The sequence below is a fragment of the Myxocyprinus asiaticus genome, chromosome 9 (assembly GCF_019703515.2).
Source record: "Myxocyprinus asiaticus isolate MX2 ecotype Aquarium Trade chromosome 9, UBuf_Myxa_2, whole genome shotgun sequence".
NCBI classification, from domain to species: Eukaryota; Metazoa; Chordata; class Actinopteri; order Cypriniformes; family Catostomidae; genus Myxocyprinus; species Myxocyprinus asiaticus.
In genome coordinates, this window is record NC_059352.1 from 33,186,074 (window position 1) to 33,210,676 (window position 24,603).

General features: G+C 41.0%; 2 protein-coding genes across 4 annotated transcripts in view; both read left to right on the forward strand.

The window, feature by feature from the left end:
- LOC127446448 (trinucleotide repeat-containing gene 6C protein-like) overlaps nucleotides 1-12,423 on the forward strand; it is an 85,919-nt gene extending 73,496 nt beyond the window's left edge. For both annotated transcript variants that reach the window (XM_051707353.1, XM_051707354.1), the window contains exons 14-22: nucleotides 130-373; nucleotides 539-706; nucleotides 1,289-1,477; nucleotides 1,727-1,876; nucleotides 2,215-2,325; nucleotides 2,580-2,795; nucleotides 3,026-3,099; nucleotides 3,348-3,487; nucleotides 8,393-12,423. In XM_051707353.1, coding sequence (XP_051563313.1) covers nucleotides 130-373; nucleotides 539-706; nucleotides 1,289-1,477; nucleotides 1,727-1,876; nucleotides 2,215-2,325; nucleotides 2,580-2,795; nucleotides 3,026-3,099; nucleotides 3,348-3,487; nucleotides 8,393-8,774 — 1,674 coding nt within the window. In that variant the 3' untranslated portion in view covers nucleotides 8,775-12,423. The remainder of the gene's footprint in view (nucleotides 1-129; nucleotides 374-538; nucleotides 707-1,288; nucleotides 1,478-1,726; nucleotides 1,877-2,214; nucleotides 2,326-2,579; nucleotides 2,796-3,025; nucleotides 3,100-3,347; nucleotides 3,488-8,392) is intronic.
- An 11,307-nt stretch (nucleotides 12,424-23,730) lies between these two features.
- LOC127446453 (rhomboid-related protein 3-like) overlaps nucleotides 23,731-24,603 on the forward strand; it is a 75,576-nt gene continuing 74,703 nt past the window's right edge. For both annotated transcript variants that reach the window (XM_051707369.1, XM_051707370.1), the window contains exons 1-2: nucleotides 23,731-23,844; nucleotides 24,106-24,583. In XM_051707369.1, coding sequence (XP_051563329.1) covers nucleotides 24,467-24,583 — 117 coding nt within the window. In that variant the 5' untranslated portion in view covers nucleotides 23,731-23,844; nucleotides 24,106-24,466. The remainder of the gene's footprint in view (nucleotides 23,845-24,105; nucleotides 24,584-24,603) is intronic.

The window sequence follows — 24,603 nt, forward strand, 5'->3', positions numbered from 1 at the left end:
GGATGTTTGTACAGAAAATGGCAAACCATTAAATATAAATTTATGCTTTTTCAATTATTAATGAAATGACAGAGGATGTTAATTTCCATAGTCAATGAAAATGATCAACTCCGCCCCTCTCTCACACAGGTTGCACGTACAATCACAAACATGCAGCAGCAGATACAGCAGCACCAGCGTCAGCTGGCCCAGGCCCTGCTCATGAAGCAGCAGCAGCCTCCACCCTCCTCTCATACCGGCCTGCACCCCAACATTGGCAAGGCAGGCCTGGATACGTTCACAAGTCACCCTCAGACTTCAGGTCTCTCCGTCTCTGACCTGCAGACCAAAGAGCAGCAGTCTTCTCCAAACTTTTTCAGCCTCTATACACTCTGTAAGGGACCAAGCCACATGTAGACATACACCTGCAAATGCACATGCTTGCTGTGTGGTGTTAGAAATGTGTTGCTCATACTATTGTTTGTGATTATAATGTTTTTTGTGTCATGTGCTTTTAATCTCGTTCGATCTCTGTCTGTGTCTCTGTCGCCCTCTGTAGCTGGCTTGAACCCAAACATGAATGTAAACTGTATGGATGTGGGCTGTCTGTCTCTGAAAGACCCAGCTCAGCCTCCTCAATCCAGACTCTCACAGTGGACTCATTCAAACTCCATAGATTCCCTGACAGCTGGCACCCAGCACATGGAGGCAAACCTCAATAAGCATGGTATCAGTTCTTTCCACTGACAGTCATATGAAAACTTCTAGGTTTTACAATTTGAAACTTCCTTTTAAAGACTCTTTATTCCACAAACAACATTCCACTCCATGCAAACACACCAGTATCCTTAATCAAACATCAAACTCCTGACACTGAGTCACAATATCTGTCCTGCAGATTTGTGTATTTCAAAAGCATAGACTGAACCTCCCTCTCAAGTGGAGGGTTTGCAGACATTCCAGAGTTATTTTTGCACTGAGTCACTCTCTGTTTGGTTCTTTCTGTCTGTAGAGCCTTCCAAAATATTATCCATCCTTGGCATTTGTTCTCAGTAAACTTTGCCTGAACAAAAAGTCTAGCCAAACCACAGCAGTTCAGTTGAGGACAAAACCTCAAGCCTGTAATCTTGAAGTTTAATATTCAGATTGAGTCTTTGAAAATGGGATTTCCTTAGAGATGCAAAATAAAAGTACAAAAAGCATGCAGCACAGTATGGGTTTGTGTTGCATGGTCTGCAAATATTTTATATTAAGTTTTTGAGTAAATCTTCCTTTGATACTGATTAAGGAAAATGTTGGGTTGTTTCAGGTGCAATCTCCGCTGCTCAATCCCATGTGCCTGTCAGAAAGACAACCATGGAGGATTCTTTCAGCCCATACAATCTTATATCAAACTCTGAATCCCCCACCAGCACCTTGATGTCTCCAGAGAGCTGGACACAGGGCAAAAGTCCCAGTGAGAAAATCTCAAGTGGATCCAATATCAGCTGGCCTCCAGGTAAGCATATTGATGATTTAAAAAGTAAGTTTAAACCTTATTGTTGACAATAATTATAGGCCTTGATATCCATTTAGATGTGGAAAATGATTTATAGTAATTTAAATGTCATTGTAATGTTAATAGTAATATTCATCAATATGCACCCTGTACAAATTTAGTTTGTAGTTTTTCAAATCTTAAATATAACATAATTTACCGGGTGCATTGAAAACCAAATTTTTAACTTTTGTCTTGTTTTTTTGTCAGAGTTCTGCCCTGGGGTGCCATGGAAAGGTCTGCAGAACATTGACCCTGAGAATGACCCCAACATGACCCCAGGAAGTGTTCCTAGTGGCCCCACCATCAACACTAACATACAGGATGTGAACCGCTACCTGTTACGTGACAGGACTGGAGGTGAGGGATAATTTAATAGACAAGAGACCTTTATTGATAAATGAAGCTGGACCATATTATTTTAGGAGAATTGTTTTTTGTTTTGTTTTTACTTAAAATATATATATATATATATATATATATATATATTTATCCAAGTTTAAAACATGTCATAATTTATACCAAATTCTGATTTAGATCAGTAACTTTAGTATAATGTTCGTTGGTAAATGAACGTTCAATCCTGTATGTTCAATAAAATTATACTTGCTATATTGAGGAGCAGTACACAGTAAATATATTTCACTATTTCTCCCTGCCCCCTTTTGCTGTCCACTGGGGACAATTACCCACTGTAGCCTCATCCCCTACTCAAAGTGGGACACTGTCGTCCTCGAGTAAGTGGCTGGTCAGTGCCTATAGCTTATTTGGTCTGTCATCTGAGAACGAGGTGGATGAGGACAATGCAGGTACAGCCCTCCTCTTTATGGCCCATTCCACTCACCTAGACCTGCTAACCTGCAACCTTTATCTTGCCCCTATCCTTAAACTTGGAGTGGTCCCTCACCAAGTGTTTGTTAGACTATGTATTCCTTAAACCTACACTCTCCCTCTTTCTCTATTATTTTGAAAACTTGAGTGAAAGGCAGTGATGGAAGATGACTAGCTGCGCTGTTATTGATTTGTCTCTCTCCCTTTCTCAATCTCTCATCAATCTCTTCAGGTAAACTCTTGGAAATGAAGTCTACACTGTCCCCTGGTCCCATCTCCCACACGAAGACCTCTTTGTCTCATGAGTTATGGAAAGTTGCCCCTGGGACAATTAACTCTAGTGCCCCCTCTCGTCCCCCTCCAGGCCTGACAAACACCAAGCTCTCCTTCGCCTTGGGAGGAAACTCCCTTGGCCTCAGCCAGGGATGGTCCGGCTCTTACTCATCAGGTAAATCTTCAGTCCACCAGTGTTGACCCAGGAGTAAAGCAATATGCTCACTATTCCAGGACGTGCTGTAGTGTGGCTGACATTATGATCAGATCCCACTATCTTTGTTAGATGTTTTGTGTTTAGATTACAGATGAACCTGTAAAGAAGTTAAGAATTTAGTGTAACTGCAAAATGTTCTAATGTGGATCCTGTTGTATTCAGATGTGTCTCTTTTCTATCTGTCATAGAAGGGGGAAGCTGGAGCACTGACAGTGCCAACAGGGCAAGCAGCTGGCTGGTGCTGAGGAACCTCACTCCTCAGGTGCATAGAGAAAAGACTCTAGATCATATTGTAAAAACATAATTTTGTAAACCGACCGCATGAGTTTACAAAATTGTAGTAAAAGTAACTTTAAATCAAGAGGATTGTAAGGTCGTTTCTATGTAACAAAATTTTAAATGCAGTTAAATAAAAATGTTAAAAATCGAAACGCACTCCCATGTTACACTTTTACACAGTGTATGTTTAGATCCAATAGACTAACTTTATAATGATTTTGTTTGTGTCAGATTGATGGCTCCACCCTGCGTACCCTGTGCATGCAGCACGGCCCTCTCATTACCTTCCATCTGAACCTGACGCAAGGCAATGCTGTCGTACGTTATAGCTCCAAGGAGGAGACCGCCAAAGCCCAGAATTCACTGCACATGTAAGACTAAAACTGTTCACTTCCTGTTCCGGTTGCTGCCGGCATGCTGCCTAGCATTGCTCATTCTTATTCTTATACGTTCATCATTTTATCCTTTGCCATTTTACCACGTGCTTCGGGTTTTTCCACTTTACTACTGTTTCAACTGCGTGTAATTTACCGTGCGCACTCGTTTTCTCTCTTTTTTTTCCCGCTTGTCTACATCTCACGTCTCGACTGCATGCATTTGTTTTCTCCATGTGTTTTACATGGATTATTGCATCAGTCTCAAACATCTGCTGATCAGGAACCACATCGAACTATATCGATCTCAAACCCTCACCACTCGAGAACAACCTCAACAACAACAAACAAACAATTGCGGTAAGTCCTGGCATCCGCTCATGTTATTTCTTCCTGCATTGCATGCCACATGTTTACTATAGCTTCTTCCATCAGCAGTGATGGATTCACATGGGATAAATGTAAGGAATTAGTCAGGCTGACGGAGAAGGTTAATGAGTTAGACACACGCATCCAAACACTAGTGGAGGTCAGTGAGAAAGAGAAGCCGGTAGATACTGTTTCAGATGCAGGTAGTACAGCGAGCAACACACACATTTTGGTTCCGGATGAAGAGCTCCCGCAGCAGGACGTTTGGGTGACATCTCGGCGGCATACTCGCTCAGCAAAGCTACACCCCTCTCCCATTCATGTTAGGGTTTAATAATTGGTGATTCTATTGTAAGGAACATGGAAATAGAGACTCTGGACACTATTGTTAAATGCATTTCCGGGGCTCGAGCATCTTACATCAGATCAAATTTACAAGTGCTGGCTAATGCTAAACATAGATTTTCTAAAATTTTTATTCATGTTGGCACTAACGATGTCCTGCTTCGCCAGTTGGAGATCACTAAAGATAATGTTAAAGAGGTGTGTGAACGATGTCAGACACTGTAATATGCTCTGGCCCCCTCCCAGCTCGTCATGGTGACTAGGTTTATAGTAGATTAGTGTCACTGAACGGCTGGATGTCTGAGTGGTGTCCGGAGAATAGCATAGGATTTATAGACAATTGGAAGAGTTTTTGGGGTAGACCTGACCTGCTAAAGAGAGACGGACTCCATCCCTCCAGGGAAGGTGCCGCTCTCCTCTCTTGTAATTTGACTCTTAGTATTAACAGTGATAGTATTTGACTAATTGGGGCCCAGGCCAGGAAGCAAACTGGTTAATACGAACATGTGCTAGCTGCCTTGAGACGTCACACAGGTCACATAAACTACAACACAGAGAGACTGTATCACCTAGATATCATATAGAGACTGTGTCTGTTCCCCGAACTCCCAAACACAAACCCCTCACTAAATCATTTTGAAAAAATGTGATTAGTCAAAATAAAAAAAATTAAGATAAACATCATATAAAGGTACATTAGATCTCTTTCTACCAAAACACTAATTGTAAATTAAATTATTACAGATTATAGTTTGGATGCAATCTGTTTGACTGAAACCTGGCTTAAACCAGATGAATATATTAGTTTAAATGAATCTTCTCCCTCAGGTTATTGTTATAAACGTGAGCCTCATCTGAAGGGTCGAGGAGGAGGTGTTGCTACAATTTACAGTGAAGTTTTTGGTGTTACTCAGAGGACAGGATATAATAATGCTTAATGTGACACCATCAGATATAAATAAAAAAATCTCTGTCATCTTTTGCCCTTGCTACAGTATATAGATCACCCGGGCCGTACTCAGATTTCCTTGGTGAATTTGCAAATTTTCTATCAGATCTAGTAGTTAATGTAGATAGAGCTTTAATTGTTGGTGACTTCAACATTCACATAGATAATGAAAATGACACATTGGGATTAGCATTTATCGATATTCTCAACACTCTTGGAGTCAGACAAAATGTGACAGGACCAACTCATCGCCATAATCATACGCTAGATTTAATTCTATCATATGGAGTTGATGTTGATACTATAGAAATTCTAATGCAGAGCGATGACGTCTCAGATCATTACCTCATCTCTTGTTTGCTGCAATCAGCTATGTCACTCAATCTACACCACGCTATCGTTCATGTAGATCTATTCTTTCGACCACTAAAGATAGCTTCACTAATAATCTTCCAGAATTGTCTCACATGCTCAGTAAGCCAAAAAGTCTAGAAAAACTTGATGTAATAACAGAAAATATAAATACAGTCTTCTCTAGCACTTTTAATAGTGTCGCCCCCCTTCGATTAAAGAAAATTCTAGAAAAAGCCCTGCACCATGGTACAATGATCACACTCATGCTCTCAAGAGAACAGCTCAGAAAATGGAGCGCAAGTGGAAGAATACAAAATTAGAGGTATTTCGCGGTGCATGGAAGGGTAGTGTCTGTAGCTACAGACAGGCACTAAAAGTTGCCAGGTCAGCATATTTTAGCAAACTCATAGAAAATAACCACAACAATCCTAGGTGTTTATTCAGTACTGTGGCTAAATTGCTTAGGAATAAAGCATCGACTGAGCCAGATATTCCGTCGCAGAACAATAGTAATAACTTCAGATCTTCAGATAACTTTTAGATCTTAGTGCTGCCTTCGACACGATAGATCACGACATTCTCTTGAATAGGCTGGAGAATTATGTTGGCATTAGTGGACTTGCATTAGCATGGTTTAGGTCCTATTTATCAGAATGCTACCACTTTGTATGTGTAAACGAGGAATTGTCAAATCAAACAAAAGTTAAGTATGGAGTGCCACAGGGATCAGTTTTAGGGCCTCTGCTTTTCTCCTTATATATGCTTCCCCTGGGAGATATTAGCAGGAATCATGGAATAAGTTTCCACTGTTATGCAGACGATACCCAACTTTTATATTTCTTCTAAACCCAACGAAAATTCACAATTCTCCAAATTAGCAGAGTGTATCAATGAAATCAAAGATTGGATGGCCAAAACTTTCTTTCTACTCCATTCCAACAAAATAGAGGTACTAATTATTGGACCAAAAACCTATAAAAATAATCAGTTAAAATATAATTTGACTCTCAATGGATGTACTGATTACAGCGAAGAACTTGGGTGTTATATTTTATACCAATCTGTCCTTTGAAAATCTAATTTTCATTGTTTGTAGAACAGCATTCTTCCACCTCAGAAATATTAAGCTACGACATTGCTAAGCTCTCTGTTGCTGATGCCAAAAAACGAATTCATGTGTTCATGACCTCAAGACTAGATTACTGTAATGCATTACTGGGAGAATGTCCAGCAAGTTCAGTAAATAAACTTCAATTGGTTCAAAATGCAGCTGCCAAAGTGCCGACTAGAACCAAGAAATATGATCATATTAGCCCCATTTTATCATCGTTACATTGGCTACCTGTTAAATTTCGTATTCATTTTAAAATTCTGTTAATTACATACAAAGCTTTGAATGGTCTAGCTCCACAGTACTTAAGTGACCTTCTGACATGCTATATTCCATCACGTTCATTACGATCACAAATTTCTGGCTTGTAAATAGTTCCTAGAATGTCAAAATCCACAAAAGGTTGTAGATCCTTTTCCTATTTGGCTCCTAAACTATGGAATAGTCTCCCTAACACTGTTCGGGATGCAGACACACTCACTCAGTTTAAGTCTAGACTAAAGACTCATCTGTTTCGCCAGGCATACACCTAATTTATCCATCAACTCACAATTAGGCTGCTTTAGTTAGGTCTGCCGGAACTAGAAATATCTATCATGATCTATAACACTGCATTAAATTGAATGACATCTACGCTAATATTATTCTATGTTTCCATGTCTCAACCTTGGGATTCATATCCAGATCCAGCTCCATTCCTGCTTGGTGTCAGACTCCACTGCTATATGTCTCTGCGTGATGAAGACTAAATGTTGCTGGTGCTAGTCAGACATCACTTCAGGTTTTATGATGGACTTCAGAGTATGAACTGATGCCAACTCCAGCTGTAAGACATTGGATACTTCATATGCCACTGCCTGAACCTTTGACTTCACCGAACCTCACCGAAATGACCTGCCGGTTGAACTGCGACGCACCTCATTGATCTCTGCCTGCATCACCTTTGTCTATTGATGGACTATACTCTTGAAATGGAATACATATACTATCATTTAATTCATCCTTCATCAGCCAACTAACAAAGGACAATGCATCTATGTGAACTTCTGCAGTTAATCCAGGGTGGACTTCAAAGACATTAGTCATTAATCTTACAGCTCATAAAAAATATTTTTTTTTTAAACACTGGACCTTAACACTTACTTAGTTTACTAAGCTTAAACCATGACCTGCACTGCACATAAATAACTAATATTGGCATTATATTCATGCTGGTTAGCCAGAGGGGAACTGGCACCCACAGTGAGGCTGGTTTCTCCCAAGGTTATTTTTCTCCATTAACCAACATCTTACAGTGTTTTATGTTCCTTGCCAATTATTATTTAATTATTACATTTTTATACACAATTTACAATCATATTTAATCACACTACACAATGATCATTCTAAGACTTAGTAGATATTACAGTTACATTTTTTGTTAATGCATGATTTTGTGTAAAGCTGCTTTGAAACAATGTGTGTTGTGAAAAGTGCTATACAAATAAAAATGACTTGACTTGATTTACCATATTCCTTTGCTCCATTTCTTTCCATCTCCTCCCACATCCAATTTCTGCTTCATTCTTTTCTGATTTATTTTGGAGAAAGCTTCAGAACAGTTCCCATTCATGGTTGTTCATTTTTCCTAAATTCAAGTCTTAACATTTTCAAAGCACTGTAATCAAGTATGTATTTAACCATCACATCATTTTCATACTACAATTTTGTGCTGTCAATAAAAGGGAAAATGTTTAGTATGTTAATTTATTAACAACTGTCTCTACCACTCAAGGTGTGTGCTGGGTAACACTACCATTCTGGCAGAGTTTGCCGGTGAGGAGGATGTGAACCGCTTCTTTGCACAAGGCCAGTCCCTTACCCCAACCACCAGCTGGCAGGGCAGCCCAGCACCTGGCTCTAATCAACCCCGGCTGGGAAACCCTGCTGCCAGCCACACCACAGGCCTCTGGAGTGGGGGTGGAGGAGGTAACAAGACAGTCTGTAGTAGTGGGAACAACAGCAATGGGCACAGAGGGGACCTGCTGTGGGGCGGCGTGCAGCAGTACTCCAGTTTATGGGCTCCCCCAAATGGAGATGACACCAGGGTCATCGGAAGTCCCATCCCAATTAACACTCTGCTCCCGGGAGACTTGCTGAGTGGGGAGAGCATGTAGGTTTATTCTGACAATGGACATCATAAACTGACAAAGTCATGAGACCTAATGGAGCAAAACCCAAGCGAATCAATGTGGCGATAATCACCATCTCTGGAGTTGTAATGAAGGAGGTTTAGGGTGAGATGAAGCTGCAGTTTTTTTTTTTTTTTTTTTTTTGTCCCCTAATTGTTATATATTCAAACTGTTTGTTGTGTTTGTGGATCTTGTTCTTAGTGCTCAAATACCTTGAGAAACAAGGATCAATAGAAGCAGGAGCCTTTTGATGTTTTTTGTTTTTTTTTTGGTTTGTTTTTTTTATATATTTTTTTATTTTTTTTTGCTCAAAAGTATTGTTCAGGAGAAGCCATCAAAGAGGCAGCCATTCTGAAAGCGACCCAGGCACAGTGAGATCTCGTCACTCCTTTCTGCTGATTGGATTCATCCTGGTACTTTATGTTTTAAAGTTTGCATCATCAGAACTTATATTAACTGTAAGTGCTCTCTGTCTCCAGGTCCTCCTCAAACACTTTTATTTTCTTAAAACCATCAACAAAAAACAAAAAAAAACTTTGTATCTTGCACAGTTCTGTTACTGAGCCAGCAAATAGGCCAGAGCAAATGTGAACAACAACAACTCCTAGCAGTGGCCTGTCAGCTTGACTAATCACCAACCTTTTTTCTTTTATTCTTTTAGTTTTACAAAAGAGAGCTGGACTTCTCTATTATTTCTATTACCCATGCCATAGGTGTTCAGTTAAAAAAATAAGCTGATTGTTAAGCTTTGATGTGTCTGCTGAAACTTGACCAAGCATCTGTGTGCGAGTACATAACCACTGTTAAAAACACTCAGTGGAGGCTTTTTTAATTGTACCTAATGGACTTCAGTGTTGAATCAATCAAAAGTTATTCAGTTACTATTTGGTGTATCTGGTCAGACATTTTATTGAAAGAAGAAAACTAATTGTGTTGCATTGTGCAATAGAAGCCAGAGATTCCTTCTTCCGTTCACACTGAAGCTTACTGAAACTTTTTTTTTTTAAGAATTTAACCTTTTGGACTCATTGTCCTACCTAGCCTGTCTGTTCATCTGGCTTACTGGCTGTTCGGTATTCTTGTGGGAAAAGGAGGAACTGTTTGAAATCGTTCCATGCTATTTGAAACTTTACAAAACATGCTGCATGTGTGGCATTGCACAGTCTAACAGCTGCTTATTCACCAAACAGAAATGTAATCCAGAGCGGGGAGTCAGGCACAATACAAAATACAAAGGGTTTCTCTTAATGCAGTACAGAATAAGAGATCCTTGCATTTGGTGCAAACAAAAAATAAATTTACGTTTTCTATGTCTCTTAAATGGGAATTATCATAGCACTTATTACAAGACTGATGCTCCATCTGTGAAACCAATAAATCAGATAATGGAGTGTATATATAAAAAAATAAAAAATAAAAAAAACAATTACAAAGACTTCTTCTGGCAACTTTTAGCTCTTTTTTTGTTTGTTTGTTTTCTTACTGGTGTTCAGAATGCTTTTTTATTATTATTGTTCCTCTCTGGTCCAGAAACTTGAGTAAAAAAAAAAAAAAGAAAAAAAAAATGAAGGGAAAAACAAGACGAAACTCTACAATCAGACAAAACTTGCAATGTGTTTTTTGTGTCTGTATAAATTTTTCCCACTCACTCTCAAAGTGAATGTTATTGTTACTCTAAAATTGTTGTACACCTTTACTCTGTCTGGAGGAGGCACCTGGATAAGTTGTGTTGGGAGGACTCTGTTTGACTGGCTGTGTGGTGTCTTAGTGCCTCTTTGTGAACTGTGAAAATGGATTGGAGGACATTTGATTCTCTATAGCAAAAACCTCCATGCACCTAGTACAATGGAAAGCAGGAAAGGACAGTAATGATGTCGAAATGAAATGGAACTTGCCGTCATCATTCATCATTGTGTAGTGGTCGCTTAGCTGTGGATCTTGGAATGTTCCCACCTGTGATTTTAGTGCTCCTAGCCACATAGCTAAAGCCAAAACTCTCTGGATAACATCACACCTCAGAAAGCCCTCACTTCATAATGACCAGCTCGTGCATCTGTACCCACTTCCTCCCTCCCTTGGCCCCAAATGAGCATTTACGCTGGAATTTGTGTTCTCTGGAATTGTGTTGTATAATGTGCTCTGAGATTTCCCCCCTCTTTCTGTTGGTCAACATGTAGTGGTCTTTAACTGCCAGCAGTCCTCATATGCAGATACACTTTAAAAGAGGTGCCTCTGTATTCCTGTCCTGTGTAATGAATGCAAATGAGAATCGATGATTTTATTTTTGTTGTTAACAATATTTCAAATGACTCTTTATTGATATGCGTGCGTGCGCGCACGCATGTGACCTCACCCTGGGTGTCCCACCTCTAACTCAGCTGCTAAAATCCACTTTCTATTTTGTGGTCTTAGTGATGCCAATCCTGTTATCAAGAGAAACCGTCGTACTTGAAAAGCCCTGTCCGAGCAGTGTTTCTTTGGACAGAATCTTTCTACCACTGGCTCTTTAACTACAGCACACAGAATGCTGTTACTATGCAAATTTGTAACAGATGGGCATGTAATGTCTGCCTTTTGAAACAGTGCCAATCTTTGAAAGGAACTTTTAAATATCTTGCAGTCCTCCCATAGTACTTAATTACATACTAAAGGCCATTGTAATCCTTGTGAAGACTGGGATTTTGTCTGACACTAAGCCAACTCAATACAGTTTTATTTTGGGAGGGTTGTGTGTTAATTCTGCTGAATTTGATAGATCTCATTTCAATACAAGCTCAGGGCATGACAAGATATACTAAATTTATGTTAAATGAAAATGAAGATTATCATTGTAAGCCATTTTATACACTAAATGGTGTGTAAAAAGCTTACAAAGCATACGTTAAAAAATGCAAAAGGATATTTAATGGTGGGGCAATAAAAGGAGTATGGCTTTTTATGGGTCTTCTCACAGGGACTGTTGCAGAGCCACCAGACTCAGATTTTAAAGTTTGTATATAAATGAGACATATCTTACCTCTCTGCTGCTGGTTGCAGTGAATTATTCCCCCATGGTCTCATGTGCCAATGTATACAAAGATATATATTGTACACTGTGGCATCTCTGACTGAATTTGGCCACATCTTAAATTCCATGTCTTGTCCAAATGTTTTGGTTTTGGTTTAGAGCACTTCTGTTTGGAGGCACTTTGAAGTTTATTGTGTGTTTGAGGTGGGATTGGGTTAAGGGGTTAGAGGATATTTGTTAACACCTCATGCTGATTGTGATAATTCTGTTGTTAGCATTGGAAGGATCTTTTATAAAAATTTAAACAGCAATGGGGGCTAAAGGTGTACAGGTAATGAACAATCCCTGGTACTCTTTTTGAATACCAAAAATTAAGTAGTGTTTTAATATATTTTTTCTAAGATTGACAAAAACATCTAAACAATGAAGGAAAAAAAAAAAAAGATCTATAGCATTTAAAACTGCACTTCTTACTGATATTATCTCCGGTTTGCTGCTCTGTCCTTCCCTTATTCTGAAGGTTGATAGCAAGCTGGAGTGCTTTTTGTGTATGCTGTATTAACTGGTTGTTTGTAAAAAATAAATAAAATAGGCCCCTAAACAGTACATTTCCATATAAAAATAAAAGGTCTCAGTTTGTTTTTGGGTCTTAATGCTGTATAAACTAACCTTTTTCCTTTTGGGAAAAGACATTTCAACAGGTCTTAAGCTGAGAAGTGGGGAGGAGGTCTATGAATAACTGTTGCCTGTGTGTGTAACTGCCTTGTTCCAAGCTCAGTCACAATTGGCTGAAAGTGAACCACAAAGTGGCTAATTCCAAACAGTCAAACATAACAGGAAGTCTCTTAACAGTATCCTGTATATTATCATGCATGCTAATGCAGAAAAATGCTATCAGTAAATCCCCTTTTAAAACCACTGGGCAAAACGTAATTTTAAAATAAGCAATAGACTGTGATCCTTAGGACATTTCTTCTGAGTATTTGCCCAATGGAAAAAGGTTTGGTCAATAATAGACCTGAACAAAACTTATCGAATAATGTCTGTGTGAAGGCGGTCGATAAGGAGGACACGGGAGGCAGGTTGCTCCACTCACAGGTAAGGACTTTAATGACCACACTTCAGCGCTCACAGTTTCACACACTATTCTCTTCAGCTTCACAATAATAAATTCTTAGCTTCACAATAATACATTCTTAGTTCAAAATAATCTCTTCAGCTTCACAACAATAACTTTCTGGACCCAGGCTCTCTCTCTCTCTCTCCTCTGCTGGTTGTGTGGGTGCTTTTATGCCGCTCTCCCCATGCTCACTGGAATTAGAAACAGGTGTTTCTACCACTCCCCCCCCACCCCCACCCATTTCTGGAAAGGAAGTCAGCAACAGCCATCTGCGCCCCCGGTCTGTGGATCACCTTGAATTTAAAAGGCTGGAGAGCCAGATACCACCAAGTGATCCACGCGCTGGTATACTTCATGCGGTGGAGCCATTGGAGTGGGGCGTGATCCGAGCAGAAGGTGAAGGCCCGCCCCAGCAGGTAGTACCTGAGAGTGAGGACTGCCCACTTGATGGTCAGACACTCCTTCTCCACGGTGCTGTACTTTGTCTCCCTTAAGGAGAGCTTACGGCTGATGTACAGTACCGGGCGCTCCTCCACACCCCCCCCCACCACCTGTGAGAGTACGGCCCCCAGTCCTCTGTCTGAAGCGTCCTTCTGCAATACAAAAGGGAGAGAGAAGTTAGGTGCATGCAAAAGCGGCCCCCCACAAAGTGCGGCTTTAACCTTCGAGAACGCCTGTTGGCACTGCTCCGTCCACTGGACCGGGTCTGGAGCTCCCTTTTTAGTGAGATCAGTCAGCGGGCTGGTGACGTCCGAATAATTAGGCAAAAACCTCCTGTAATAGCCAGCCAGCCCCAGGAACTGTCTCACCCCCTTTTTGGGCAGGTCGCAATCGCCGCAGTTTTGTCAATTTGGGGACGCACCTACCCGTGGCCCAAGTGGAACCCCAGATACCGTACCTCCACCCACCCAATCGCGCACTTCTTGGGGTTTGCTGTGAGCCCCGCCCGTCGCAGCGATCTCAGAACCGCCCTCAGATGCTGCATGTGCCGCTGCCAATCATTACTGTAAATGATGATGAAATCTAGATAGGCAGCAGCATAAGCCGAATGCGGTCTGAGGATTTGGTCCAAGAGACGCTGAAACATAGCTAGGGCCCCACACAAACCGAACGGAAGCATCACAAATTGGTGCAATCCAAACAGCGTGGAGAAGGATGTTTTCTCGTGGGAAATTGGTGTCAAGGGGATCTGCCAATAACCTTTTGTCAAATCCAATGTCAAATATAACCAACCAATACCAGTACCTAACCAATCAAGCAACTCATCAACACAGGGCATCGGGTACGCATCAAATTTAGACACCACGTTGACTTTTCTATATTCCACACAGAACTGTGCAGACCCGTCGCTCTTGGGAACCAGAACAACTGGGCTGGACCAATCGCTGTGGGATTCCTCTATTACCCCCATATCGAGCATTGCATCCAATTCCTCCTGAACTATTTTCTTTTTGTGTTCGGGCAAGCGATAGGGATGGCTACGTACCACCACTCCCGGTTCGGTCTCGATGTGGTGCTGGATGAGGTTCGTACGATCCGGTAGAGGGGAGAACACATCTGCAAATTCTTGTTGCAACTTGGCAACCCCTGCGAGCTGGTACGGTGAGAGGTGGTCTCCGCAAGTGACCGGAGTGTTCTGATTAGGTTTTTTATTCACCTCCGGCCCGAGCTCTGCCCTCTCCAGAACTACCGTAGCCAACATCACAGGGACCGCCTCCCTCCACAATTTCAGGAGGTTGAGGTGATATATTTGACGTGCGCCCCCTCTATCGGTTCGCTTTACATCATAATCGAGATCCCCCACTCATCGTGTGACCTCAAAGGGTTCTTGCCACTTGGCGAGTAATTTGGAGCTCGATGTGGGGAGTAATATGAGTACCTTATGTCCCGGTGCAAATTCACGCAGCCGAACTCCCGTTATACAGCCGGCTCTATCGTTCTTGAGCTTGGAGCAAATTCTCCTGTGTTAGTTGCCCCAAGGTGTGGAGTTTTGCTCTAAGATCAAGAACGTACTGGATTTCATTTTTGCTATCTGAAGGTCCCTCCTACCAAGCTTCGCGGATGACGTCAAGCACCCTGCGTGGGCGCCGCCCATACAGCAGCTCGAATGGGGAAAATCCCGTGGAGGCTTGCGGGACCTCTCGTACTGCAAATAACAGGGAGTCGAGCCATCTATCCCAATTTCTGGCATCCCCGTGCACAAACTTACAAATCATGTTCTTAAGGGTTTTATTAAATCGCTCGACCAGGCCATCTGTTTGTGGATGGTAAACACTGGTGCGGATTGACTTAATGCCCAATAATTCGTAAAGCCCGCGTAGTGTCTGTGACATAAAAGTTGTGCCCTGATCAGTAAGGATTTCTTTCGGAATCCCCACCCGGGAGATTATTTTGAAGAGTGCCTCCGCAACACTGCGTGCTGAGATGTTGCGCAAAGTCACTGCTTCCGGATATCGCGTTGCATAATCCACTAGGACTAATACAAAGTGATGTCCACGTGCTGTCCGCTCTAATGGCCCGACGAGGTCCATGCCAATTCTCTTGAAGGGGACCTCGATCAAGGGAAGGGGGTGCAACGGCGCTTTTGGGGTGGCCGGTGGATTCACTAGTTGACATTCACGGCATGCCGCACACCACCTGCAGACATCGCCGCCAATGCCCGGCCAATAAAAACGGGCTATTAAGCGGTTCAGTGTCTTTCTTTCCCCTAGGTGACCTGCCATCGGATTATAGTGAGCCGCCTGGAACACCATTTCCCGGTGGCTCCGTGGTATTAAGAGCTGGGTTGTATCTTCCTATGTTTGAGCATCCTGCGTCACTCTATACAACCGCTCTTTTATAATCAAAAAATAGGGATATGAAAGTGCGACGCTCTGTCGGAGTTTTTGACCATCAACCACTCTCACTTGGTCAAAGGCGTGATTGAGGTTTTCGTCTCGTGACTGCTCCAAAGGGAAATCCCCTTCGGGAAATCCCTGAGGATGGGAGGGGCCGTAGCCTCTCCCCCACTCATGTCATCTTGACGTGGAGCTGACGAAGACAGCCCCGGCTCCACCTCCCCCGCCAGAGCATCGCACACTTCACATCCCTCTGCTTTTATGCAGGACCCATCCGCACATATTTCCTTTAATACATTCCGAAATTCAGGCCAATTAGTCCCCAGAATCAGCGGATGGGTGAGGCGGGAACTAACCGCGGCCTCCACTCTTGTTTTGTTCCCTGAAGTTTAATTTCAAGGGTCACCACAGGGTATTTGTGAATATCCCCATGCACACACTTCACCCTAACCGTTTTAGCTGTGCCCAATGCCCCATGTTGAACCTAACGTTGGTGGATAGTGGTTTGATTATAACCTGTGTCCACCAAAATTTGTGAGTACCCCGTTGATTCTTACCAGTATCCAGTATGCTCCGGCTCGGTCGGGGGCAGCCCACGGGGCATTGGGGATCCAGACCACCGTCCCCAGCACGGGGCACTGATCCCGGAAGTGTCCTGGATCCTCGCACCTCCAGCAGGCCAGCCCAGACGCTACGCCCGCACCTGCGTTGGCAGACACTTCCACCTGAGGGGCAGAGCGGTGGGGCACTGTAGAGGCAGGGTTGTGTGCCCACCACCTCACTTAGGGAACTGGCCACGTTGGCGGAGCTCCTCGCCTCCGCGGGGCAGGAATGGGCTCTGGGGAGAGAATAGAGTGAGGGGGAGGGGGGGAACACACGGGGAGGGGGCAGAGAGAGAGAGAGAGAGAGAAGAGGGCTCTTCTGCCCTTGAGTACGCCGCCATATGGTCCTCCGCCAGTCGGACTCCTTCCTCCAGCAACGCCGGGCGGTAGCACTGGACCCACTCCGCCGTTCCCTTTGGCAGTCGAAGGATCAGCTGTTCCAGCACCACTCGGTCGACCACTCCTTTGATATCGCGGGTCCCCGCCAGCAGCCACATATGGCACGCATCTCGGAGCCATTGGGAGAACACAAATGAGCGGCCGGTCCTCTCCAGCTTCAGGGTTCTGAAGAGCTGGCGGTATTGCCCGGGACTGCGGCCAACCCGTTGCAGGATAGTCTTCTTTAGATCCTCATAAGCCAGGAGGTTAGCCGCCACGAGCTGGGCTTCCCCGGACAGCAACGGAAGGAGTCTGGCCGCCCACTGGTCACGCGGCCAGCCCCAGATCTCCGCGGTTCATTCAAAGAGATCGAGGAAGGCCTCTGGATCATCTTCCGCCCCCATCTTTAAGAGTGTGGGTGGGGGCAGGGGGCTGTGGCTGTCCGGGGTCGCGGCCGGGGCTCTCTCCTGGCTGAGGAGGCTCCGGAAAGCGTGCCAGTCCTCTGCTTGAGCTCGCAGAATCTCAAAGAATCTGCGGTCTTGTTCTTGGCGCAGCTCAAGCAGGGTTTGTTGGTGAGTTTGATGCAGGCCGGCAAGGTACTGGAGGACTTTGGCCACCTGGGTGGAGGGCTCCATGGGGCGTACTTCCAACTTCAGGTCCCGGGTTTCGGCACCAGTGTGAAGGCGGTCGATAAAGAGGACACAGGAGGCAGGTTGCTCCACTCACAGGTAAGGATTTTAATGACCACACTTCAGAGCTCACAGCTTCACACACTATTCTCTTCAGCTTCACAATAATAAATTCTTAGCTTCACAATAATAAATTCTTAGTTCACAATAATCTCTTCAGCATCACAACAATAACTTTCTGGACCCAGGCTCTCTCTCTCTCCTCTGCTGGTTGTGTGGCTGCTTTTATGCCGCTCTCCCCATGCTCACTGGAATTAGAAACAGGTGTTAGGCATAATTTAGCTCAGGTCTAAGCGCCCTTACCGCTTTCTCTCTCTCCGGACGGGCGCTTGACCACGCCCCCGCTGCCACTGTCTGTTGGTTTTAAATTAAATTACACAGGAAATACATTAAGTATTTTTTGTATACATTCAGTCATTGTGTTAAAATCCATAATTTTGAACAATACTGTCTTGGTAAAGAAAGAAGAATCATAAACATATCAAAAGAAATATCTTTACCAATTCTTCAATTAAATTAAATAACAAAAATGCTATTTATTTATTTTTATTTATTTTTTGTTTGGATCTGACCCTTCTAAGGTAGTTGATAACATGCTCATAAGGTTTAACATTCTTCACATAAAAAAAATTAAAAATCCAATGACTTAAAGATGATTTTATTTGGACTTTGGTTGAATGGATCCGTATGTGCGCTTTCTAATCACACTGCTACTTGTCAGGCACGAGTACCTATAGTTGTGATCCATTTAGTTATTTGTTGTGTGTGTGCGTGCACGCTGTATATGTTTTCTGAAAACTGTTCTGACATGGTTACTATCTAGTGTTACACTGAGTATCCCTCCCCACCCGCTCAACTCATACAAAAAATAAAAATAATTAACAGAAAACAGCAGGGGAGATGATGACAATTCATGTGGTAATGTCTACTCAAGGACGTAATGGATTTGTGTTATGTTTAAAATGTTTAAAACCTGTAAAATGGTGTCCTCATAGTGGCTTTTATTGTAGGGTAAAGAGTGTTGCATCATTTCAATAAAAATTTTTTTTTTTTTTTTAAAGTAGAAAAATAAAAGATAAAAACTGAACTTTTGCCATAGTAAGAGAGATTAGGGAAGCAGATATTGCATTCATAGACAGAAAAGATGACCAGATGTGAGTTTGTGACATTCTGACTCATTTCAAAAGGTGCCTATTTCTTCCATAATGGTAAATTATTTTTCTTTTCAAATCTACTTGCTGTTTACAAATGATTTAGTTGTCTAAAACTGGCAAAAACAGGAAAGAACATTAATAACAAGAATGTAAGAAACCCTACAGACTATTACAGCTTCCATCAAATAATTCAAAAGAAAAAAAACTTTTCAAATGAAGATGTATGCTACTTGCTGAACTCTGGGATTGTTTCAGTGTTGTGTTGTACTTTGCTTTTGAATTACTTTTATTGTTCTTATTGTTATTGGATTAACTGATGCATAAATGTCTTTACATTTTTGTGTCTGTAAAAGCAACATGTTTCTGTCACTGTCTTGCACACTGACAGTGGACTTGGAAATGTTCTCAGGAAGATTAGGGTCCAGAGTTCCAGTTCCACTGTTATAATGATGATTGTCATGAGACTTTAAAAAAATCAATTAATTAAAGAGGAATAAAAAAATGTTGATGTCCAGCTCTAAGCACTGAAGTTTATGGATTTAAAAATGTCTTTTAAAATTTTAAGCTGTGGCAGACACACATTTACCAAATATTAGATTTGTAATGAACCTATGCGCTATATTTCTTGAAGTGAAGTACTTACCATTTAAAATTAATTTGTCTGTATCTATCACTTAACATACAAATACAGTTATGTTTATAGATAAGTTGTGGATGGACCTGCCACTGTTTGATAATAAATTATCTGATGTTTCTCAGCGAGGTCTAGTAAAAGATGCTTGACGTACCATCCTCTTGTCTTTTCTTGTTTTGGAAATTCAGAGGCCTGTATGCAAAGGCCTGAGAATTGTAGAACACACATTTGAGGACTTTATCCTAATTTGTTTTTACAAGTTGTTGAGTATGGATTGAAAATAATTCATGTAAACACTCCATCTAGATTTAAGACAAAATGATGAGGAAAGAAGTTGTGAAAGGATTAAGAATCTATGCACAAGTTTTAGGGGAGAGTATGTTCAGACAGGTTATTCTTACAAGGATCTTTTGGATGGGTGGGTGGGTTTGCCATATACTTGTTTAGAGTATCTTTGTAAGAGGCTTCATGTGAATCAGCATTCATTTTAATCATCATGCTCTGTGTCTATCAACCAAGCACTGTGGGTTTATGCCAATTCGTGACATTCAAGTGTTTAAATAGGATGATGGGTTAGAAATGAAGTGGGATTGGGAATGGGATTTATTTTTTTCTTTATTGTTGATATATTAAAAACTTGACTGTACTGATATTCAGCAATGTTGCTGGCTTTTAAATTTTTTCCCTTGCCCTTAATAAAATGTGATAGTAAGTACTTCCACTGAAAAAGTCTTTCCATGTGGAATGGAGATTATTTCTGCCTATATTAATAAACATTTTTCTTCTCATGAACAGTGCCTGTTTATTATAAATTATAATTTAATATTTTTGATTATTTAAACTGGATCCAATGCAATCCAGAACTCCCAATCAACTTAAATTCTCTCTAGACATGAATACATTAAATATAAGCATAAACGTTATCCATTTCAGGTAATCAAAATGATTGAAGTGTAGAACGTTTGACATGAAAATAAAACACTGGGAAACATTTGATTGATTTCAGTTAAGTTTTAAGGAGTGTTGTGGGGTGACCAGACATCCCGATAAAACCAGTTCAATCCCGACTTTACGAGAAGCATCCTGCTGTCAGGACGCCTTTTATCAGTCCTTTGATTAAACAAAGTTTAAACTGATATTGCTGTGTTTAGTGCTTTTTAAACCATGGGAAACCAACAGGTCATTCCCGCAGTTTCAGAGGGTAACTTTTCTCCTCTCTGCCCCAGGGCTGGATCTAGGGGGGGTACTTGGAGTGGACTTTGTACTGCCAAAATTAGATTTAGAAATGAAATATTTATCTGTTTTTCACCAACACCTTTCATATCACTTCTGAAGACATTAATTTAACCGCTGGAGTCATATGGATTACTTTTATGCTGACTTATGTGATTTTTGGAGCTTCCAAATTTGAGCTGAGATAGCTGAGATATTCTTATAAAAATTTTAATTTGTGTTCTGCAGAAGAAAGAAAGTCATACACATCTGGGATGGCATGAGGGTTAGTAAATGATGAGAGAATTTTCATTTTTGGGTGAACTATTCCTTTAACTTAACTCCTGATGAACACATTTTAATTATTATTTGAATTATCACTTTGTGTGTAATATAACCATGTGTCGCTATGTGTTTGGAAGGATTTTGTCCATCAAATGCATCAAAATGCCCAAATACACATACACATCATTTCATATTTACAATGTTATCCAATTGCATTAGCACCATAAAATAATTTTTTTGTTTCGTGAATTGCTTTTGTATTAGGCTTCACAAATGTAAATAAATGCACTTTTGCTTTAGTGATAACTTTGAGGCTGTTTTTGTGACACTGATTCTCAAATATAACTCGTCTCAACACTTGCCACACATTGATGGTTTTTGTAAAACCATTTTTGTGTAACGTGCCCCGGGAACCTGTCCATATTTCTAAAAACTCCCATAACAAATGCCTGTTAAACTCATACATATTTGAGTCTGTCATTGGGCCTAGAGCTCTACCAGCATCATGAGAGAAAACATGCAACTTCCTTCATATTTTTACACCATGGAAATACACTTGCGATTTATGTTTCTGAATTTGTGGACAAAGGTAGGTCTGCCACTTAAACGATTAGACCATGCCTTCTTATGACCGTTAATTAAAATGAACTTGATGTCTCAGTGTAATGTACTGCACTTTTAAACAATGTCATAAGGAGCTGGGGGTTTTTAGCAATAAAGAATTAAATATATTTTCCTTCCTCTTTGCATTTTTATGTTAAAATCGTACAAGATTATTCTCCTCAAATGCAAGTGACATCAAATAATAGAGTTAAATTGGAAGTAATCCAAAATTAATCGGATTAGATTACCCCAAAAAAGTAATCTGTAAGATTATGTTACTGATTGCAATTTTTGTCCTGTAATCAGCAACCGATTACAGTTCAGAAATAATCTACCCAGCACTGAATATAGGCTGTTTAATTATTAAATATACACTGGCGGCCAAAAGTTTGGAATAATGTACATATCTTGCTCTTATGGAAAGAAATTGGTACTTTTATTCACCAAAGTGGCATTCAACTGATCACAATGTATAGTCACGATATTAATAATGTGAAAAAATTACTGTTACAATTTGAAAAAAAAAAAAACATGTAGCAATGACAGCTTTGCAGATCCTTGCCATTCTAGCTGTCAGTTTGTCCAGATACTCAGGTGACATTTCACCCCACGCTTCCTGTAAGCACTTGCCATGATGTGGCTGTCTTGTTGGGCACTTCTCACACACCTTGCAGTCTAGCTGATCCCACAAAAGCTCAATGGGGTAAAGATCCATAACACTCTTTTCCAATTATCTGTTGTCCAATGTCTGTGTTTCTTTGCCCACTCTAACCCTCTTTTTGTTTTTCTGTTTCAAAAGTGTCTTTTTCTTTGCGATTCTTCCCATAAGGCCTGCACCCGAGTCTTCTCTTTACTGTTGAACATGAAACTGGTGTTGAGCAGGTAGAATTCAATGAAGCTGTCAGCTGAGGACATGTGAGGTGTCTATTTCTCAAACTAGAGACTCTGATGTACTTAATCCTCTTGTTTAGTTGTACATCTGGCCTTCCACATCTCTTTCTGTCCTTGTCAGAGCCAGTTGTCCTTTGTCTTTGAAGACTGCAGTGTACACCTTTGTATGAAATTTTCAGTTTTTTGGCAATTTCAAGCATTATATAGTCTTCATTCCTCAAAACAATGATTGACTGATGAGTTTCTGGAGAAAGCTGTTTCTTTTTTTGCCATTTTTGACCTAATATTGACCTTAAGACATGCCAGTATATTGCGTACTGTGGCAACTCAAAAACAAACACAAAGACAATGTTAAGCTTCATTTAATGAACCAAATAGCTTTAAACTGTGTTTGATATAATGGCAAGTGATTTTCTAGTTCCAAATTAGCAATTTACTCAAGGATAAGGTGTTGGAGTGATGGCTGCTGGAAATGGGGCCTGTCTAGATTTGATAAAAAATTACAGCTGAATGCCACTTTGGTGAATTAAAGTACCAATTTCCTTCCGAAACAGCAAAATCTTTACATTATTCCAAACTTTTGGCCGCCAGTGTATATTGTATTATGAATGAAATTTTTAGTAAATATATTACATTTACTTTAAAATAACATCAAGAGGTGCCTTCTTGGGCTTGTGTTGCAATTATGCAAATCATACACAAGGAGGCAGTATTGACTCATTTCTATTCTCTCTCCTCTCACCATAGACATTGAGAAATGCGTCATGCATTTACTTCAACTACCGATTTCAACAGGCCTCTGAGACTCTCACGAATCTTTATACAAAACATTAAATTATGGGCCATAAATCATATTCACAAGCATGTATGTGAATAAAGATATATGGTTAGGCCTAAGTGTAAGTATGCAATAGCTCATAATGTTCTCAGAGAATAGGCACAATAAATTAGAATAGGCACAATAAACCCACGCTGGCATACGTTCAGCAAGGGTCAACTGTAAAATGACTGTTTTAACCGTTATGCTGAATTATGTTCTCAGGACAAGGGTAGCCTATATTTTACGTCAGGCCGGGGCAAGTTGTTACACGTGTTTTACATGATAAAACTTTATTAATTACAATATTTGTTAGCTAAATCAATGATTTATAATAAAAAAAAAAAAGTGTTTTATAATTGTTTTACCGTTTACAGTTTGCTGTAAGCCTATAATAAACTGTTTAATGGCAAGTTGATACTTCCATTGTGACAACGTAGCCTACCCCATGTAGCGGGGAATGTGTAGGCATATTTTTCAAGGGCAATAACGGTGGAAATAGTTGTTGTTGTTGTTGTTGTATTTTATTATTATTATTATTATTATTATTATTATTATTATTATTAACAACTAAAATTGCAAGATGAAAGATATTCCTCACGCGCATCCATGTTCCCCTCCTATCACTCGAGATACGCGCTCCTCGTAAAGGCGCCCACGCGACGATGAGCAGTGAAAGTAGGCGGGTGCCTCTTATTTACTTCCCCATACTGTCTGTGCTCTGTTCGGTCACAGTGAACTTTGGCAAAGCGCTGTGTGGATGCTGGCAGGAGCTGCTCCTATCGCGCGCTGCTGGTACTCGCTGTGGATGCAAAGCAACAGCAAGGTACAATGACGCACCACAAATGATCACTTGCTTGCCATCCCCGCATCGCTTCACATTTGATCTTATTGTAGGCTTGAGTTGTTTTACCGTTGTAAAATCAGCATATGTATTGCCTCCGTTGTAAATACCCTGATCATTTTGCTTTAGCATGTGGTGAGATACCGGTTTTTCAGCCTATGCTTGGGCAAAAAAAATCAAGCCAGGCACAAAATTGTATTACAAGAAGCAGTAATGCTGCAAGTAATGCTGTTTCTTTTGCAGGTGACTGTTTTGAGATGACGAGAACACACGTTGAACATACGTGTAGAAATGAAACGCAAACTTATTTCGATGTGTGACATGCTGTAGATTTACAGTATCAAAATAGAAATGATCGCCAACACGAACATCTGTCATTCTGTAATGAAATATGGAAGCGAGGAGGAACTCTATGTACCCACTTAGTTAAGGATAAACTCTCGAGTCTTGGGATCGGATATTAGTATACAAACACTGGAATAATTGCAGTTTATCCATGATCAGTGCTTTTGTTGAAAACACGGATCGGATATATGTGGAAGATTATACCTGACCAAGGGTTATGGCAGAACTTTCTGAGAGGAGATAATCATTAGTTGTGTGGATGGAGAGAGGCAGTGGGGCTATGGTGAGCTCATCCCCAGCAGTCGCTGCTCACGCAGAAGGAGAAGAGATTGAGGTGCTGGAGAGCACTGATGTCCTTCCTGTTTCTCCAGAGGACGTAAGTGACCATGTTAAGAT